This window comes from Oncorhynchus clarkii, chromosome 1 (genome assembly GCF_045791955.1).
Source record: "Oncorhynchus clarkii lewisi isolate Uvic-CL-2024 chromosome 1, UVic_Ocla_1.0, whole genome shotgun sequence".
NCBI classification, from domain to species: Eukaryota; Metazoa; Chordata; class Actinopteri; order Salmoniformes; family Salmonidae; genus Oncorhynchus; species Oncorhynchus clarkii.
The window spans coordinates 17,977,566-17,997,861 of record NC_092147.1 but is presented as its reverse complement, the minus strand read 5'-3'; the positions used below and the strand labels follow the sequence as shown (position 1 = coordinate 17,997,861).

At 44.2% G+C, this 20,296-nt stretch overlaps 2 protein-coding genes across 4 annotated transcripts; one reads left to right on the top strand and one right to left on the bottom strand.

Annotated features, from left to right (window-relative positions):
- Positions 1-594: 594 nt before the first annotated feature.
- c1h19orf44 (chromosome 1 C19orf44 homolog) lies at positions 595-4,946 on the top strand. Of its 2 annotated transcripts, none has more exons than XM_071116058.1 (9): positions 595-810; positions 1,001-1,159; positions 1,294-1,962; positions 2,066-2,468; positions 2,640-2,722; positions 2,937-3,417; positions 3,546-3,635; positions 3,879-4,045; positions 4,549-4,946. In XM_071116058.1, the coding sequence occupies exons 2-9, from the start codon at positions 1,013-1,015 to the stop codon at positions 4,636-4,638; spliced, it is 2,130 nt and encodes a 709-aa protein (XP_070972159.1). In that variant the 5' UTR covers positions 595-810; positions 1,001-1,012; the 3' UTR covers positions 4,639-4,946. The 2 variants fall into 2 exon arrangements, with proteins under 2 accessions (XP_070972159.1, XP_070972078.1); XM_071115977.1 differs by having other exon boundaries at positions 3,537-3,635; positions 4,549-4,884.
- Positions 4,947-4,996: 50 nt separating this feature from the next.
- Positions 4,997-15,496, bottom strand: LOC139374598 (calcium homeostasis endoplasmic reticulum protein-like). Of its 2 annotated transcripts, XM_071115656.1 has the most exons (18): positions 15,317-15,496; positions 14,697-14,870; positions 13,607-13,645; positions 12,763-12,926; positions 12,370-12,507; positions 12,127-12,278; positions 11,836-11,947; positions 11,654-11,743; positions 9,624-9,813; positions 8,605-8,762; positions 7,893-8,349; positions 7,452-7,699; positions 7,184-7,317; positions 7,025-7,111; positions 6,486-6,620; positions 6,190-6,333; positions 5,488-5,768; positions 4,997-5,375 (listed from the first exon to the last, which is right to left on the bottom strand). In XM_071115656.1, the coding sequence occupies exons 1-18, from the start codon at positions 15,339-15,341 to the stop codon at positions 5,338-5,340; spliced, it is 2,766 nt and encodes a 921-aa protein (XP_070971757.1). In that variant the 5' UTR covers positions 15,342-15,496; the 3' UTR covers positions 4,997-5,337. The 2 variants fall into 2 exon arrangements, with proteins under 2 accessions (XP_070971757.1, XP_070971834.1); XM_071115733.1 differs by lacking the exon at positions 13,607-13,645.
- Positions 15,497-20,296: the final 4,800 nt, after the last annotated feature.

Genomic DNA, 20,296 nt, shown 5'->3' with positions numbered 1-20,296 from the left:
AAAGAAAGGATAGACGGGAGCTTTGTTGTCCACAAAGCAGCCCGCTATGCTGCTTTGTGGACAACAACTGCCACTGTTAGGGGGGAGAGAAGCATCTTATCAGTATATCCACACATCGGCTAGAGGTCTAGGGTCAGATTGCCCAATCCCAAACCCTAGATTTAACGGCATGGGGGATAAAAAATGTCTGACTCTGAACCAGAGGTTAGAGGCAACCTCTTCAACACCGAGTGGGCCATATTTTCAATAAAGTCTCTGAATTTGTAAGAGCAGCAATAATAGGGGACGAGAGGGAAACAATTTAGTTTGTTGTGGATAGGTTTGTACAATTGTAAAAAACATGTTCACCTATTCTGAGAACCAAGTGGGCTATTCAAATGTGCATGCTATAGTCTAAATGCACCTTTCCACACAGTTACATAGCAAAATAAACGTCCCTCCAATGTTGACACACACATCCACTAGGCTTACCAAATGCCTCGTTTAATGCAATAACAATAAAATATGGACATTGCATGACATACCTCTGAAAGCCCGTGCCTCTTAGCTTTCCGTAGAATGGCGCGTTTAAATGATGTCATGTGAGTAAACTGCGATTCGTCCCATGGATACGAGGGACGCTGTTTACCGTGAAACGTTGGATACATTGTAGCGATCGTGGCTGATCGATCCATGGTCAAATCATGTTGTTGCTACAATGTTAATTTGAAAACGGACACATCTAATCAAGTGCATGTCGTATGCACTCGTCTACTTGTTTAGTACACGACGGCAAAGCAGATATATTCTTGGTAGCAGCCCAGTGTAAATGTAGGTCACTGTGTTTTTCAAAACTGCTTAGAACTACTTACGATGAACATAGCTTTGCTGTTTTTTTTATTTTTAATTCCTGCATTTATTTTTCTATTTCATATGATCAAAAATGACAACGCAGATGTTTTGCAAATATCAAATTGTTGAACAGCTAATCTAACATTCATTTGAATGTGTTTCTAACAAGCTGATAGATAGAATGTGGAATCGTTGTGGCAGGAGTTCAGCTCTGGAAAGAGCACAGGCACAGCTCTCAGAGAGGAGAATTACCAAAAACACTGCTGACTCGAAGGATAACCCAGAGCGTTATGTGGCCAAAGGAACAGTTAAAACCCATGGAGATCCAGTAAGTTCAAGTTAATTTATTTGATACCTTACACCCAATGGTTGTTCATTAGCTAAGCTACCCAGAACTGCAAGAATGGTGAGTGCAAAGTATTCACAGAATGTTTTGCATTTCTATTGCAATTTTCTCCCTAGGGATATGTGGACACCATTGCCAATAGGAGAAACACCTCACAAGCCAGACAAACCCCACTCCAGGACCTGAGCGACCTATCGTTATCCTTAGAGGACGACCCACCACCAGAGAGCGTTGGGGCTGGTTTGGGGAGCAGGTTCCTCAAGAAAGCCCCTCCACCTGCTACCAGCCAACCTCCAGCCCAGAGCAGGACCCAGACACAGCCGGTCGAGCCCAAATATGTGACCACAAGCCAGAGGAGCTCACAGAGCGCGGCCCTGAGCCGACTGGCCCTCATAGAGAACCGCATCCGAAACCGGCAACAAGCCAGGGATGGACCAGCACTGTCTAATAGGAGTACACCACCAGCCCCCCAGGAGAGTAAGACGCCCCTGACCCTATCTGACCAGTCCAGCAGTGACCTCAGCATGAAGGGAAAACGCTTCCTGAAGAAGTCAGTGAATGCATCACCTACACCTGCTGTAGTTCACAAGGAGAAAGGCCCACATCTGGATCTCATGCCATTGGGTGGTTTCAAAGCCCCTACTCCTCCAGTTAGGGTGGCCAGTCGAGGTGTGACTCTGGACAGTGATGAGGAGGATATGAGGAAGCTCCTGGGAGGCTCTTTTGAGTTGTCAGAGGATAGCCTGCACAAAGAAGCAAGAGTGTCCTCACAGACAACTAGAAAGGTACCTCACTGCCTTACTAAGAGTGGTATTATGAATTAATAGCAATTTAGTACCGGCAATGTGCAAATTAACCACCATCTCTCCTTTTGCTTGTATTCCACAGTCCTTCATCAAAAGAAGCCAAAAGGTTTCACCCTCACCCCCACTGGTAGACTGGCTATCCTCAGTCAGAGCACTGTCCCACTCCCCACCCTTTCCTCAACGACTCGGGTCCCCCAATCGCTTCTCCAGCCGAGCCCTGGCACAGCACAGCCCTTCTCTCTCCATCCGCAGTGCCTCAGTGGTCCTCTCTCCATCGCCCTCTCCCCCCAACACTCCCGCCCCAGGCAGACAGGGCTCCCCCCGGGCCAGACACCTCAGGTGCTCCCGGTCCTCAGTGTCAGCCCTCAGCGAGGTGCGCTCCCTGGAGGAGCTCTTCCCTGAGGCCTTGGGCTCCCTGGTGGAACTCTACCCTGAGGACCTGCCCTCTGACGATGCCATCAGTGAGAAAAGTGGGGTCTCTGATGGTAAGATGTCATGCGTTAAATATCTGTAGTCTGAGTTGTAGTGAAAAGCAATATAGAAATGAGTAGTGTTTTTCTATTTTGTTTTGAGTGTGAAGGCCTAACAGTGATGCAGAGCGCTTTAGTATAATTTACAAAATTCAGTTGATTTATTAAGTCATGTTTTCTCTACAGAATTCAAGCTTAACATTATGTCACTGGACGACCTGGCACCGGTCATCACGCTTGGAATGTCTGAGAACAAAAAAATGAATAAGGTTGGTAATAATGGCAGCCAGCCACCCCTGGAGCCATACAGGAAGAGGCTCGCAGAGCTACAGCGCTCTGTACAGGGCCTGATAGTGTTGAAGCACAGATCCCATACTTTGTTTTAATTATGAAAATACTTAATGTTTTGCACTCTTTTTTTATATTTAGTAAGTAGATGCATGATTTTTTTTTTTTCATTTCTGATGAGGTTTTGTTTTCCAGAAAGAAACCAAAGCGGTCAAGGACCCTGCCGCTAAATCATTTATGGTGGAAGTTTCCAGTGAGGAGCAGATCCCATCAGAGGAGTCCAGGAATGACTATGAGAGTGACTTTGAGAGTGAGATCAGGACTGAGACAGACAGGAGTAGGGTGAGTGAGATCTCTGAGCACCTGGGATACGGGGACAAGGACATGTCGGAGGTCAGGAACTACATCGTCTCGGACACATCCCGGCAAGACAAGTACTCCAGAGTCTCGGAGGGAGACAGTCACGTCACCCACACAGACTACAGTAGAACCGCTGATTCATTCACTGGCAGAAGCAGCAAGGGTTCCTATTCCCGATCATCATCTCGCTCCCACTCTGTGGCTGACACCATCACGCCGTCTAGTGTGTGGAAAAGACGCTCGCCCAGCAGAAGGAGCGTGAGAGAGGCTGCGGTGCAGACCCAAGCAGACGGACTGGCCTACACCTGGTCCTCCGGTTTGTCCACTAATTACCTGCAGTAATATTTGTAACAGCAAAAACAATATTGCCATTTTAGTCAGTGTAATGTAGTAATGGCTACTTGTCTGTCATACCTATCCTTACATAACTGTCAGTCTGTGTAGGTATGGCCACCCTGGGGCCAGCGGTGGGGATGGCCTACGTGGATCCAACCCCTGTTGCAAGTCACACCGTCAGTGCAGAGGCTGTGGAGGGTATGTCCTTACAGCCACGGTTCAGTGACATTCTCACTCATTTAAGTTAAAACATATATTTTAATAAAATGCCTCAGTTGAGCCTCAATCGCTACACTGCGACTCATGCTAGTCGACGCATTGTTTCACCCACCTCACTGTCACCATCGTTAACACAATGCCTGAGGCCTAATCTCTTATCTACAGGAAAGGCTCAGGTCTTCAACCTACTGACCACACCTATATTGTCTACCTCCTCCCAAGCCCTCAGTGCGTACAGCCCTGCTGTGTTTGCCCTTAACGACATGCTGAGGCAGCAGCTGGCCCTCACCAAACACTTTGTCCAGACCAGTCGCCACCTCCACTCCTCCTTGCTGCAGTCCCTGGGCCCTGCAGACTACACCTACACCACTCTGGAGGACACCAAGGAGGTAGGCTACTCTATTGCCCAATCCTAAATTCATTCCTACACATTTAGAGTACTGAAGGTATAATTGATAGTCAAACATCCCCCATTGATACCTATCCTCTTATGAGGGGCTCTCAACCATTGTTAAATATTTGCTTTGGCCAGAAGATAGCGACCCTACCTGAACGCGATGTGCCATTCCATAATAGCTGCGGCTACTGGTAACTAGCAGTATTTCAATCTTCAATGTAGCAGTGTGGATAAAAGTCAAATTTGAAGTACAGTGGCATATCCCATCCCTGAATCAAGATGTTTTCAGACTCATATCTCGCGCTGGCTCGTGTCTTAATGTAACCATGATTGTGTTCCGACCTCCGTGTAAACAAGCATAACTGTGGTTTTCACACTTCTTACACTGTCCAGTTGTAGTCATAATCCAAGACAAAGATTGGCATTTTCAGATTTTGTTAAACTTTTCCTTAGTTGTAGTGGGATTCAAATCAACCTGTGCGATCTTTGTTATAGTTCATTCGCTGTCACAAGTCTCCCCAGCTGACCATGGAAGAGGCCTTGGAGGAGGTTCTTCAGGAAATGAGAGAGTATCACTATATCTGACAACCAGGAGCTGCCTTGATTGCACTCAGCACTGGAAATGTATGGACACTTTACATGGTACTATTAAAACATTTTATACCAGATCATTTTTGTAATGAAATGTATTAGTTGGTGCATGTGAGACTGACCTACAGATCAGGACATCCTTATGACAAGATAATTTACTGAGTGTCATGTTCAAAAGAATGCACCGCTTTTATATTCAGATCAATGAGGACATGTAATGCTGTTCAATAAAAAGTTTAAGAACTGGAATCATGTTTTTTATCTTGATATTAAATGGACCATCTTTGATGCTTGATTCTGAAGGGACCATTTTTGTCTTGTTATTTACAGTGTACATTTAAGCTCAAGCGGAGACAAACAGTGCATTTATTCAAACAAATTAAAACATTAATCTTTACAGCGTGTGGTTAGAGGGTAATTTTGATTCACATGACATTACATCAGTGGGTGAATTCCACAAACTTATTTTATTTTTCTTACAAAAGAGCAACAACACTTTATCAATTTCCAAGTCATCAAACACTGGAACATAAGAAAATACATGAGTATCACAAAAAAGCAACATTGAAAACCTTCTGGTATGTGAGGATTTTTCAAACAGATTGAAACATACTATAAGAACATTATTCTGTACAAAAAAAACTGACTGAAGAGGTATGTTCTGGGTTAGGTTTGTTTGCTTTACGATGCACATTATTCAGTGGGAGGGGGCTCTTGTGGTTCCCGATTCACTGAAATAAAGAAGACCTTGTTATATTTTAGTTTGTCATATCACCTAAAAAATATACCTATCCACTACATCAGGATTTCATTGCAACAGTTTAAAAAAAAGAACACTCCTACCTTCCTCCCTTGCTTTCATGCGAGCTACAAAGTTGTAGCTCTTGTTCCTGCGGTAGTTCTCATAAGGGTCATCCAGAGACACCCCCACTCCTTTATACTGGTCCCACTTGTCCCGGAGTTCTCCCCCCTTGATGGGGTCCTGGATGCCCTGCTCCTTTGCTCCAAGCCCCCCAGAACCACTCCAGCCCATTTTCATGAGCAGCTGATGGCCCTTGTTCTCCTCTCCCAGCCTGCTGTCTGGAGGCAGGACCGAGGGGGCTGCGCCCAGACCAGACGTAGCTCTGTGGAGATCACAACCAATACATTCAGTAAAGACAAAATCTACAGCAGGGTTCCCAACACTCTCCTCGGGCCCCCTCAGACGTTTCACATTTTTGTTTTAACCCTTAACAATTAGTCAAAGGCTTGATGATTAGTTGACTGAATCAGGTGTGCCAGTTTAGGGTTAAAACAAAAATGTGAAATGTGTGGGTGGGGCCCAGAGGAGAGGGTTGAGGAACCCTGATCTACAGCCTTCAATGCTCTGCTTTAACTTTTCAATGTGACAGTGACGGCCTCGATTATCTCAATGGCGTTACTATTTGGTCTCTACCTTCCCAAAAAACCTAGCCCTATTATATACACAGATATGCAAGCAATATGTCAGAGGGAATAGACTGTGTGGACAGCAGAATACAGTGCATGCGGAGATGAGGGACTTACGGAGGAGAGGGGCTACGGGACTTCTGGGAGGCAGGGGCAGAGGCGGGGGCAGGCCTCTCTTGCCGTCTCTTGTCAGGAGAGCGAGATCTGGAGCGAGACCTAGAACGAGAGCGACTGCGGGACGACCTGGATCGGCTCATGCTCCTGTGGAGGTGAAAGACAAAAAGCATCAATGTCTCCTTAACGGTCTGTCATGTTGGTGGTGCAATTAGACATCAACTATCATCTAACAAAATGTGAATTTCAGAGGTCAAGAATTCCTGTTAAAAATCAGGAAGAATCCTATCTGTGCGTACCTGGAGCGAGATCGGGAGTAGGAGCGAGATCGGGACCGGGAGGAGGAGCGGGAGGACTTGGAGGATCTCGAGCTGGATTCAGACGAGGAGCGACCCTGACTATGAGAACGGCTGTGTGAACGACTACCGTGTGCACTGGGAGAGACAGAGAAACCACATTGTTAACACACTCACCTCTCATACAGTTTTTACACTTACCACAAGCGGCCAGCTGCACATTAATTGGGGAGGACGGGCCAATAATAATGGCTGGAACGGAATAAATGCTATGGCATCGAACACAAACACATGGTTTTCGATGGGTTTGATACCATTCTATTCACGCCATTCTCCAGCCATTATTTTGAGCCGTCCTCCCATCAGCAGGCTCCTGTGACACAGATGGGAAAAAAGACAGACTTACAAAGCATTTGTATTTACCTGCTGATTTCAAAAGGCACATTTATTTTATGTTAATAGACACCCAAAGTCTCCTTATACTACAGATACGTGTGTCTGTGTGTGAGACATAAGGCTGGTCAGCAGGCAGACGGTCTCACCTGTTGTGTTTCTCCTGGCCCTTTCGCCTCCTGGCTCTCATCTTGGCTCTGAAGAACTCATACAGGCCATTCTGTTCCCAGCCCTCACTGACAAACACATTGCAATCAATAGAGCACATATTGCATCGATCACATAAAGTGAAAATGTTTGCGTTTTACCTGTTCCTGGGTCCGTCATGGGAGGGGGGGCTGTAGAAGGCCTCCACAGCAGCTAGCAGGCGTTCACTGGGGGGCATTGGGGGAGGCAGACGGATGTCTTTAGGATCCAGTGCTTTGTAGTCATGGTCTTCCAGCTAATGCACATAAACAGGTAGAGAACACAACTGTTTAGACCACTGTGGTCAAGAAATATATGCATCTCCATAGTGAGCTGTGGAAAAAATGTATCCTTGAAAAGAAATAGACATCTTCATCCCTTTCTACTCACTTTGACTAGAGGGGCCATGAGTCCGGCCGGCAGGTCAAAGTAGGGGACGTTGGGGACCAGGCTGGGGTCATCCTGGTTAACCTGAGCCGGGGCCGGACGCTGTCTCATGTGGGGGGACTGGCCGTTGAAGCCGTGGGATGGGGGGCCGAAGTCTGGGTGCTGGTTACCCCCCCAAGGAGGGTGCTCTCCCCCCCCCATACCCGGAGGAGGGATCCTCTGGCTAGGGTGGTGGTGCGGAGGGCCCATGTCTTGGTCAACACGCAGGGGCATGGGGAGATACTCAGTTAAATTACATGTTGCAGCCAGTACTTTCAGTTACTGATGTAAATCACTACGTGATGGTGGTCAGGGAACTAAACCAGAGAGGTGCTCATATACAATAGTCATAGAAAAAACAGTGAATATTGAGCTCCCATGGTGGGACCTGTCCTGGATTCTTACCTCCAGGGAAGTCTCCCTGTGGGTAGTCAAAGTGGTGTGGAGGGTAGGGCGGCCTTTCAAAATGGTGCCTGGGTGGAAAGTCATCCTGCATGTAGCGCGGCGGGAACCGGCCAAAGTTGTGGGGAGGCGGGGGCGGCTGGTTAAAGGGAGGGGGACCTGGCTGGTGGGGCGTGAAGGGCCCTCTGAAGTGGGGGGGCCTCTGCATGCGGGGGAAGGGATGTTCTCTCTGGCCCCAGGGGGGCTGGTCAAGTCCCTGGTTGCTCCAGGGGGGCTGGTCGTACTGACCGCTCCAGTTGGGAGGGGGCTCATTCTGTCCTCCCCCTCCGCTCCAGGGACCCCCCTCCCCCCTTGGAGGGCCTCCGCTCCAGCTGGGGTCCCCCCTCTGCTCGTTCCAGATGCCCTCGTGGCTGTTCCAGGGGGGGCACGATGGGGGAGCCTGGGTGGGGTCGAACGGAGGCTGAGAGGGGACAAAAATAAAACTGGTGTTTAGACGGAGTCTCATCTTCCATGTTACTGTACCTTCACCACCACTCACTCATCAACTCAACAGTTTGTTATCATGGGACTGATTCAATAGATAGGAACATCAGTCATTCTGTTCAACTCTACGACAACAATAAACCTGTAAGTATATCCACACAGAATATTCCTTATAGTTTTACATAATTAGGGAAAAGTCACACTACACAAACACATTAGGAGAGCAGCTTACTGGCTGATTGGGGTTCCAGCCTCCAGACATGTGTTGTGGGTCGAACCAGGGTTTAGAGGAGGCGTTATCAGAGTGGCCACTGTTGGCACCGGGGTCCGATCTGGACTGGGCGCCGTCATAATCACCAGGAGGGCCAGACATGGACGACTTCACCTCTCCTGTGGTTTTAAGTTTTGTCACATGCACAAGTACAATGAAAAGCCTTTCAGTCAGAAGTCAGAAGGATATTTGGTTAAAGGGTAAATATGGCTACAGATGAAGAATCTACCCATAATCAACATGTAAACAAAATCCTGAAGTGCTTGGGTCTGTGTGTACACAAGAAACAGCCTAAAAGTCAATCAAATCTTTCACCCACTTCTCTACGGTGCTGTTTTGCTAACAATACCCTCAACATAATGAAGTGCCTGGTGTGTTTTTGTGTGAGAGAAGTGGTGTAAATTACTTAAGTAAAAATACTTTAAAGTACTACTTAAGTAGTTTTATTGAGTATCTGTACTTTACTATTTATATTATTTTTGACAACTTTTACTTTACTACATTCCTAAAGAAAATAATGTACTTTTTAACTACATACATTTCCCTTGACACCCAAAAGTATGCACTACATTCTGAATGCTTAGAAGCACAGGGAAATGGTCCAATTCACACACTTATCAAGAGAACATCCTTGGTCCTCCTCACTGCCTCTGATTTGGCAGATTCACTAAAGACAAATGCTGTATTTGTAAATGATGTCTGAGTGTTGGAGTGTGCCCATGGCTAACCATAAATATAAATAAAACAAGAATTATGCTGTCTGGTTTGCTTGATATAAGGAATATTTTATACTTTTGATACTTAAGTATATTTAAAACCAAATACTTTTACGCAAGTAGTATTTTACTGGGTGACTTTCACTTTTGAGTCATTTTCTATCAAGGTATGTTTACTTTTACCACCACTGTGTGTGTGCATGCATGAGAATGTGTGTTTATGCATGTGTGTACGAGTATGTTCTTCTCTCTCTACCCTCTCACCAGGCTGAGTGGTGAATGCCTTAATGTCAGGCTCTGCTGCAGCTAGCTGGCTCACTGCTGCTGTAGTCTGCTGCTGAACCGCCAGGTTGGCCACAAACTCCTCATGCTGCGTCTTCAGGGTCTGGATCTGTTGCTGGAAGGCCAGCTGAATGGGCTGCACCACGGCAGCGTACTCTGTGATCAGAGAGGCCTGGGAGAGAGAGGAGATGAGCAGGAAGATGGCATTGTTAGTGCTGCAGACAACACTATTGGTGAATGTTCTGGCTGGAGTGAATAAAATAATTACAATTAAACCAATATGCTGTAAATGTTTTCTATTTTGATGGACCTTCTTGTGCGGCATGGGGCAGGATGCATATACAGTGGGGCAAAAAAGTATTTAGTCAGCCACCAATTGCGCAAGTTCTCCCACTTAAAAAGATGAGAGGCCTGTAATTTTCATCATAGGTACACTTCAACTATGACAGACAAAATGAGAAAAAAAATCCCGAAAATCACATTGTAGGATTTTTTATGAATTTATTTGCAAATTATGGTGGAAAATAAGTATTTGGTCAATAACAAAAGTTTCTCAATACTTTGTTATATACCCTTTGTTGGCAATGACAGAGGTCAAAAGTCTTCACAAGGTTTTCACACACTGTTGCTGGTATTTTGGCCCATTCCTCCATGCAGATCTCCTCTAGAGCAGTGATGTTTTGGGGCTGTTGCTGGGCAACACGGACGTTCAACTCCCTCCAAAGATTTTCTATGGGGTTGAGATCTGGAGACTGGCTAGGCCACTCCAGGACCTTGAAATGCTTCTTACGAAGCCACTCCTTCGTTGCCCGGGCGGTGTGTTTGGAATCATTGTCATGCTGAAAGACCCAGCCACGTTTCATCTTCAATGCCCTTGCTGATGGAAGGAGGTTTTGACTCAAAATCTCACGATACATGGCCCCATTCATTCTTTCCTTTACACGGATCAGTCGTCCTGGTCCCTTTGCAGAAAAACAGCCCCAAAGCATGATGTTTCCACCCCCATGCTTCACAGTAGGTATTTTTTTCTTTGGATGCAACTCAGCATTCTTTGACCTCCAAACACAACGAGTTGAGTTTTTACCAAAAAGTTATATTTTGGTTTCATCTGACCATATGACATTCTCCCAATCTTCTTCTGGATCATCCAAATGCTCTCTAGCAAACTTCAGACGGGCCTGGACATGTACTGGCTTAAGCAGGGGGACATGTCTGGCACTGCAGGATTTGAGTCCCTGGCGGCATAGTGTGTTACTGATGGTAGGCTTTGTTACTTTGATCCCAGCTCTCTGCAGGTCATTCACTAGGTCCCCCGTGTGGTTCTGGGATTTTTGCTCACCGTTCTTGTGAGCATTTTAACCCCACGGGGTGAGATCATGCGTGGAGCCCCAGATCGAGGGAGATTATCAGTGGTCTTGTATGTCTTCCATTTCCTAATAATTGCTCCCACAGTTGATTTCTTCAAACCAAGCTGCTTACCTATTGCAGATTCAGTCTTCCCAGCCTGGTGCAAGTCTACAATTTTGTTTCTGGTGTCCTTTGACAGCTCTTTGGTCTTAGCCATAGTAGAGTTTGAAGTGTGACTGTTTGAGGTTGTGGACAGGTCTTTTATACTGATAACAAGTTCAAACAGGTGCCATTAATACAGGTAACGAGTGGAGGACAGAGGAGCCTCTTAAAGAAGAAGTTACAGGTCTGTGAGAGCCAGAAATCTTGCTTGTTTGTAGGTGACCAAATACTTATTTTCCACCATAATTTGCAAATCATTTAATTAAAAATCCTACAATGTGATTTTCTGGATTTTTTTCTCTCATTTTGTCTGTCATAGTTGAAGTGTACCTATGATGAAAATTACAGGCCTCATCTTTTTAAGTGGGAGAACTTGCACAATTGGTGGCTGACTAAATACTTTTTTGCCCCACTGTATGTGGTTGACTTCTATGTCCAAGGCTTTTAACTGTCAGCCAACTTGCAGTATTTCCCTTTACTAGGCCACTAGCCTCAGTCCTCACCTGATACTGGCCCAGGCCCACAGCTGGACTCTGTAACTGCTGGATCGTCACCTCGTCGAAGTAGCCATTCTTTTCCCAGAGTTGTAGAAGCTGTGAGAGAAACAGGAAAATATAGGGTGTCATTCAACCACAGGTAACATCTATATGGCGCAATGTCTACATTGAACAGGCAGCCCACTGACACGTGTGATCTTCTGCTGCTTGTCCTCCTCTACAGCCAAGAAACTGGTGCAGTAGATGGGCACCACCACCTTCTGTAGCGCTGCTAGCAGGTCCCTCTGCTGCTTCCTCTGACTGGTGGTACACAAAACAAGTATCATGTAATTAACCATGAATACAATGCATGACATTATAATTACTAACATTATCTATAACAGGTGTATTTTATCAGTTTAAAATGCACATAGATTGACTCACATAATGAAAAAATGCATGAGGATAAAAACAAAGCCTCATTTCCACCATGCTTTTACCAGTGATGGAGGACATCATTGGTGAGATAGATGAGGTGTAGGCGGAGTTCGAAGTGAGCTGTGTCGGCTGTGATGCGGTTCCGGAGGTGTGAGCACATCAGCTCACAGTGCAGTGGGCCCTTGGCGTTGTTGAACATCCAGTTCTTACCAGCCTGGGAGGAACCAGAGAGAAACATACCACTGACTAAACATACCAGACCCTTCTCCTGCTCATGTTGTGTTAACCTGGTGTCATGAACCTACCGAGATGGCATCTTTAGTGCAGGTGTCAATGATGGGCTGCAGCAGGTTGTCAAATTCAGATATGTCCTGCTGAGTCTCCGCCAGCAGCTTCTGGGTCTGCTGCTCCATGGCCAGAGCTATGGCTGCAGTCACTTGCTCCTGGAATCAAACGACAACCAGTTCATTTTGGACATTAGGAAAAGCAACAGCTGTCAAATGTATTTGCTTTGAAACTTCATGTACTCGGTCTCATACATTTTATGATCAGAGAATACAAGATATGGTAACGTTGGTCAGTCTGCACCATGGAGGGCCAGTGTGTGCAGGGATTTTCTCCAGCCCAGCACTAACACAACTGATTCAACTAATTATGGTCTAGAAGACTCAACGACCCTGGGGTAAGGTGACCCGTACCTGTCTGAGAGTGAGCAGCTGCTGTTCTTGCTGCTGCAGGTTCCATTGGCTCTGCTGGATGAGCTCATCTAGAGATGGCGTGGCAGGGGCGATGGGGGGCGGGGCCAGGATGGCGATTGGTGGAGGGACGTCTAGGACTTCCGTACCAGGTGGATTATAAAGATCTGCAAAACAAGGTCAAAATATCTAACAAAAGACAAACATGATAAGAAACATTGTAGTAGTGATGCCTTTTGTCATTTGCACAGGCAGACGTCTATGTGGCCTAAAAAAATGTAATTCATAATTGAATGAAATTCTGGAAAAGCTAAGCCAGTACCAGAACAATACAATTTTGACATGCAACTATCTTCATGCAACGTCAAGGAATGTTCTCATCTTCATTTAACTAAATTCCTTTATACTTCAAAGAAGTTGATATTGAAAAACATATCAAGCGTTTTGCAGCACCTTCGAAACTGAAATAAAAAACAGGAGTGTGTGGATTATTAAGTCACAAAAACTTTGCAGCAGCATTGAAACAATCACAAGCGACAGACAACAATTATCTCAAAAAGCATTAAGAATATCAAGAACAAGAACTTTCTCTAAAAACTGACATACATAGGCATCGCAAAGTACAAACTTGAATTGTGGTTGAAACATCAAAACTACAATGTTTAGACAACGACTAAAATATTTTTAGATGAACACCAGCAGTAAGGGTAACCCCCCTATCTCAAAATCATCATGATTGAAAAATATCAACACATTAAACGCAATACAAAAACAAAGCCTTTGAATCACTGCTGATACAACATGTGCAGGTTGGTACTATAATTGCACTTTTCTATCCAGTAAATACCTTCCAACTTATACTCCTCACATTCGTGGGTAGTAGGATCTATGTGGAGAGAAGCACACATTACAATACAGCTGGCAAACAAACAGCCACACATCATAATACAGCTGGCAAACAAACAGCCACACATTTAAAGTGTTGTCCATAACTGCAGGAAGTATGGGTGCTGCATGGTGTTGTCACAATACTAGTATCAAGATAGTACGAATCTACGATACAAGATTTTACTTGGCAAAAAGAACACAGACGCTGTGAAGCAGACTTTACTCTATGATCTTTTATAACTTTTTTGGGCTTCCAAGTGGCGCAGCGATTTAAGACACTGCATCTCAGTGCTAGAGACCCTGGTTCGATTCCAGGCTGTATCACAACCGGCCGTGATTGGGAGTCACATAGGGCAGCGCACAATTGACCCAGCGTCGTCCGGGTTAGGCCATCATTGTAAATAAGAATTTGTTCTTAACTGACTTGCCTAGTTAAATAAAGGATCAATAAAAATAACCTAATTGTGTAAAATATTGGGTGCTATAGCTTAAACAAATTTGACTGGTTGACAAAATAGGGACTGTTTTCCATAAGAAATGAAGTCTGCTTCACGTTGTGTTTCCTTCCTTAGCCTAGTATCGTGATACAAAGTATAGTAACAACCCTATATCTAATTTGACAGAAATACACGCAGGTCTTCTTCCTGCAATGACTAGAAAGATGGGAGCAGATGTCACAAGTTATGAGACAACATCTGCACGTGGTGGTGGTTGTGCTCCAAAACCTGCTTCAAAATGGACTAAAGACTTTTTGCAGTCACTTCGCCCCCACCCACATGTACAGATTATCTCAACTAGCCTGTACCCCTGCACACGGACTCGGTACAGGTGCCACCTGTATATATCCTCGTTATTGTGTCACTTTTTACTTTAGCCTACTTGGTAAATATTTTCTGCTTCTTGAACTGCACTGTTGGTTAAAGGCTTGTAAGTGAGCATTTCACGGTAAAGTCTACACTTGTTGTATTCGGCGCATGTGGCAAATACAGTTTGATTTGAATCTAAAATAAGACTATTTGAATGGATAGCTAGCTATATGTGCTACATACGCTGGTGTTGTTCCATTGCAAGCTTGCACCGGTAATAGGCGAAGAAGTCCCCTCCAAACAGAAAAGAGAATTTGGAATTGTCCTTCTGTTTCTCCATTGTCATCTTCTCAAACTCAGGGCCATTTCGAGCCACAAACTGGGCCAGTTTGTCAATTACATTTTTCAGCTCTTGGTCTGTGGAGGAAAACAATACGGACATTTGTATGGTGAGTCACATACACCATACATACTGCACATAGGGGTCTCTTATTGTTACGTTAGCTAACTAAATGTCAAAGCAGAATTACCCCCAGTTATGTACTGCAAAAGGTAACTGTGTAGGGGAGAAAAGTAGTCAAGCAAAAGGGACATTATCGACGCATGCGCGACTAACGTTATAGCTAGCTGTAGCCAGGCGTATCAGTCAAAACAGTCCAGATAGTTCCCTAACCTAAGTATAAATATTAATTTACTGATCAAAAAGCTAATAAAAAGAATAGCATTCTAGCTTAGTAACGACAACAATGTGCCTGACTAGCTTTGGATAAACTAGCTAAGTTAGATGCGTAGCTTAATTGCACAGCATGCTAAATTAGCTAGCACATTGGCATTGCTAGTTATTCAAAATTAAAGATACAAACCCTCAGGAGCTGTAGGAATATCCATGTTTGTCTTCAATAAATTAACAGCGAGTCCACTGAACCACAAAGACACACAGATTAATTTGTAAAAATGTTATCTAGCTATGTGGTTTAAGGAAAATACAAAGCATTTCCAAAATGTTATAGACATTCCGGCACCGGAAGTACTTCGATGACTTCATAATTCAGGGCGCCACTGGAATAAAGCAGCTACAACGCTCCCCCAGTGGCGTACCAAGCACTTGTAGGACTGACAAGATACACAGGAAGTTTAGCAACAAGAAAAAAATAGTTATGATGATCAATTGTTTTCACCCTCCCAAAACTATGATGACTCCAGTTTACTTTTACCTTCTTCTTTTTTGCACTGCCTACATAAGGAAGCAGTCACACATGTTTGTTCCCCTAAATATTCATAAGAAACTCTCTAACTAGTCTAACACACTGTCCTTTGATTACATGTACAATGAGTGTTTTTGTGTATATAGACATAAGTGGTCTTGAAACTCTGTTCCACTCAGCTGAGCGGTGTCTTCTGCTCTGTCTTTCAGCGGTCCCTGGATACATTGGAAATTCCATCTCTATGTAAAAAAGCTATTGTTGTACCTGTACCAAAAACCACTCATCCATCTGCATCAAAGGATTACAGACCTGTCACTCTTACCCCTCTCTTGATTAAATCTCTTGAAAAGATCATCAAGGCATACATAATCAACACCACCAGACACCTTCTTGACCCCCTTCAATTTGCATACCGGTCAGAGAGAGGGACAGATGATGCCATCCTCGCTCTTACATCTGGTGTACATGCATTTGGAGGGCAGTAAAACCCATGTGCCTATCAGGTTCGCAGATTTCTCCTCTGCATTTAACACAATCAATCCGTTGGTCCTCGCGGACAGACTGAAAGGAGACTTCGGATTGATGCTATGCTTATCACTTGGATCACCAACTTCCTAACTGATAGGTCTCAGCAGGTATGAGTTGGCAACACACTCTCTGAGGTGCGCACTACTTCAGTATGGAACCCCACAGGGCAGTGTTCTTTCACCAGTACTATACATACAGACAGCTGCCGGAGCCGTTTCCCAGGGCGTCACCTGATCAAATATGCCGATGATACTGCTTTGGTCAGTCTTCTCAAAGGGGATGAGACGGAGGACGGACCTGCTCTGAATGATTTTACTGTCTGGTGTGAGTCCTCCCATTTAAAATTACATACAGAAAAAACAAAGGACACAGTGATTTACATTTGAAGGAACACTACCATACACACAGTCAGCCGCATACCACCCTGCTTCCCATTTTTGGCTTTCTTCTGAAGCTAAGCAGGGTTGGTTGCTTTGCTAGATGGGAGGCCAGATGCTGCTGGAAGTCGTGTGCCTCCTACTGGAGGGCCAGTAGGAGGCACTATTTCCTCTGGTCTGAAAAATAATATCCCAATTCCCCAGAGCAGTGATTGGGGCCATTGCCCAGTGTAGGGTGCTGTCTTTTGGGTGGGATGTTAAACAGATGTCCTGACTCTCTGTGTTCATTAAGGATCCCATGGCACTTATCGTAAGAGTATGGGTGTTAACCCTGGTGTCCTGGCTAAATCCCCAATCTGGCCCTTGTACCATCATATTCACCTAATCATCCCCAGTTTACAATTGGCTGATTCAACTATTCCCCATGTCATTGCTGTAAATGAACGTTTTCTCAGTCAACTTACCATGTAAAATAAGGGTTAAATAAAAACACCATCACTGATAAAAGGTGAGCCCATTGAAATAGTGGAGGAGTACAAATATGTTGGGCTAGTCAGTAACAACAAGCTGTCCTGGGATCATTTTACTGAGGCTATTTTTAAGGAAGGCCAGCAGGGACTGTATTTCCTATGGACACTGCACTTTTTAAATTTTGATCTAACCATCATGGTTCTCTTTTATGAATCATTTATTGAGAGCATTCTGTCCTACTGCTTGACCTGCTGGTTTGGAAATGTCAAGGTTGCACAGAAAAATAGGTGGGCAAGATCTGCCATCTCTCTACCTGGGGAGAGCCCTCCATAAGGCAAAAAAAAATAGCGGTTGACTCTTGCCATCCACTAAACCCTGAATTCCAGCTCCTTCCCCCTGGCCATAAGTACAGACTACCTAAGGTTAAAAAAAAAAGGGCCAAGTACTCTTTTATTCCGAATGCAATTCTTCAATTTAACAAAAAAATTGCTCTTAGCACTTGCACTATGAAACTGAAGTTACCCTGCCTATTTGCTTGTAAATATCCTTTGCTATTTTTTTAATTTTTTTTTTTACATGTTATATGTTTTATGACTGCTGCAAGATGAATTGCTGAGGACAATAACGTTTTCTGACTCTGAATAGACAAGTGAGTGATATACCATACATTGATATTTACAATCTCAGCAAATTAGTTGAATATAGGAGATGTTTTCCAAATGCCAACCATAGTTGGCGCTAGTAATCTCTTTTACATGCTGTACAGTCTGGTGGCCAGAGCAAATACCCTTGGCAATTAACATAGTTCACAAATGTTAATTCAAGTGGATATAAAATGGAAAACCAATATTTTGAGGATGAGATCTTTCATATTCTAGTTGTGGGGTGAGGAGAATGCATGTGGATTATATTTTTGGATTTACTATAGTGTCGACTGAATAGCTTGTCTGTCTCTCCTCCCCTGTGATAGATTATAGTGTAACCAGATTATACAAACACAATGAGCAAACCAATTATATCAGGTGTGTTTTCCTGAACAGTTCCTGCACAGTGCATTATGGTGTGTGTGTGTTTGTGTTGCGCACATACATGTGTGATCTACATTCGAAACAATCTGGGGTTATCGGGAGTTGTTTCACGTGCATTATAATAATTGTTCTAAAATAGCAGAGCAGAAGTGACAATCTCACACCGAATGTATAGCAGGCCCTTGCAACAGCTTATCCAAATGTGTGCTTTCTGGTGAATGAGAGCCTATGAAGGTGTCCAACAAGATACACTACAATACCAAAAGTATGTGGACACCTGCTCATCGAACATCTCATTCCAAAATGATGGGCATTGTCATGCTGAAACAGGAAAGGGCCTTTCCCAAAATGTCCCAAGCAGGGCAGAAATTTGATGAACTGACGTTTTGGAAAGGTGGCATCCTATGACGGTGCCAAGTTTAAAGTCACTGAGCTCTTCAGTAAGGCCATTCTACTGCCAATATTTGTCTGTGGAGATTGCATGGCTGTGTGCTCGATTTGATACACCTGTCAGCAATGGGTCTGAAATAGCCGAATTCACTCATTTGAAGGGGTGTCCACATACACAAGTGTGTGTGGGGGGGGCGACAAACACTGGCATCAGCCAACATATCCTCCGCTCACAACCCCCTATCTCATACTGACTTCCAATTATGTCATGTGAAAAAGCTGTGTCCCATTGAAAAGCTCCCTTAATCAAACCCAATTAATTCTGCTCCTTTCCCTTATTATCCCCACTGAGGAACGCGTCCTCCCAATCAGCCTGTTAACTCCAGCTCTGGGCCCTTTAGAGGCAATGGAGTAAGGAACAAAATAATATATTATGTAATTATTTAGTCATTAGAGACTTAATTGTTCTTAATGAATACAATAGGTATGTGAGTAGTAACAAGTGAGTGAGTGATTCATGGAGTAAGCCTTGTTTTTTTTGGTGCGCTCCACTAATCTTGCCAGTCAGCCACCTTCGGGTTTCCCATCTTTATTCCATTGCTGTAACGATGACATTTTGACAAATGTTGTCTTTTGTGTTTACAGAGCATAAGATACGGAGATAACAAGGGTCAACGAAGAGGGGATCCGCAACACAAAAAACTTTACAGATTGGAGAACTGTATCCTTGGGCAAAAGACAGAAGCATCATGTGAGAAAAGACGAATAATGATGCGTTAAAAATGTATACACAGTACCAGTCAAAGGTTTGCACACTTACTCACTCAAGGTTTTTAATTTTTTTTTTTTACTATTTTCTACATTGTAGAATAATAGTGAAGACATCAAAACTATGAAATAACACACATGGAATCATGTAGTAACCAAAATATATTTAATATTTGAGAATCTTCAAAGTTGCCACCCTTTGCCTTGGTGACAGCTTTGCACTCTCTTGGCATTCTCTCAACCAGCTTCTGGAATGCTTTTCAATTAACAGATGTGCCTTGTTAAAAGTTAACTTGTGGAATTTCTTCCCTTACTGCGTCTGAGCTAGTCAGTTGTGTTGTGACAAGGTAGGGGTGTATACAGAAGATAGCCCTATTTGGTAAAAGACCAAGTCCATATTATGTCAGAAACAGCTCAAATAAGCAAAGAGAAACAACAGTCAATCATTACTTTAAGACATGAAGGTCGGTCAATACTGAACATTTCAAGAACTCTTAAAGTTTCTTCAAGTGCAGTCGCAAAAACCATCAAGCTCTACGATGAAATTGGCTCTCATGAGGACCGCCACAGGAAAAGAAGAGTTACCTCTGCTGCAGAGGATAAGTTCATTAGAGTTACCAGCCTCACAAATTGCAGCCCAAATAAATGCTTCACAAAGTTCAAGTAACAGACACATCTCAACATCAACTGTTCAGAGGAGACTGTGAGAATCAGGCCTTCATGGTATAATTGCTGCAAAGAAACCACTACTAAAGGACACCAATAAGAAGAAGACTTGCTTGGGCCAAGAAACATTAGCAATGGACATTAGACCGGTGGAAATCTGTCCTTTGGTCTGGAGTCCAAATTGGAGATTTTTGGTTCCAACCACTGTGTGTCTGTCAGATGCAGAGTAGGTGAACGGATGATATCCGCATGTGTGGTTTTCACTGTGAAGCATGGAGGAGGTGTGATGGTGTGGGGGTGCTAAAGCTGGTGACACTGTCTGTTATTTACTTAGAATTCAAGGCACACTTAACCAGCATGGCTACCACAGCATTCTGCAGCGATACGCCATCCCATTTGGTTTGCGCTTA

What these genes read in the sequence shown, in the direction of transcription:
- c1h19orf44 (XM_071115977.1), top strand. Translation starts at nt 1,013, where the DNA reads ATGTGGAATCGTTGTGGCAGGAGTTCAGCTCTGGAAAGAGCACAGGCA. An exon ending in TTAAAACCCATGGAGATCCA is followed by an intron (nt 1,160 to 1,293) that starts GTAAGTTCAAGT and finishes TTTTCTCCCTAG; the next exon opens with GGATATGTGGACACCATTGC. An exon ending in AGAACAAAAAAATGAATAAG is followed by an intron (nt 2,723 to 2,936) that starts GTTGGTAATAAT and finishes TTTGTTTTCCAG; the next exon opens with AAAGAAACCAAAGCGGTCAA.
- LOC139374598 (XM_071115656.1), bottom strand. Translation starts at nt 15,341, where the DNA reads ATGGATATTCCTACAGCTCCTGAGG. An exon ending in AGCAGCAGAAGATCACACGT is followed by an intron (nt 11,744 to 11,835) that starts GTCAGTGGGCTG and finishes TTTCTCTCACAG; the next exon opens with CTTCTACAACTCTGGGAAAA. An exon ending in TGGGCCTGGGCCAGTATCAG is followed by an intron (nt 9,814 to 11,653) that starts GTGAGGACTGAG and finishes TCTCTCTCCCAG; the next exon opens with GCCTCTCTGATCACAGAGTA.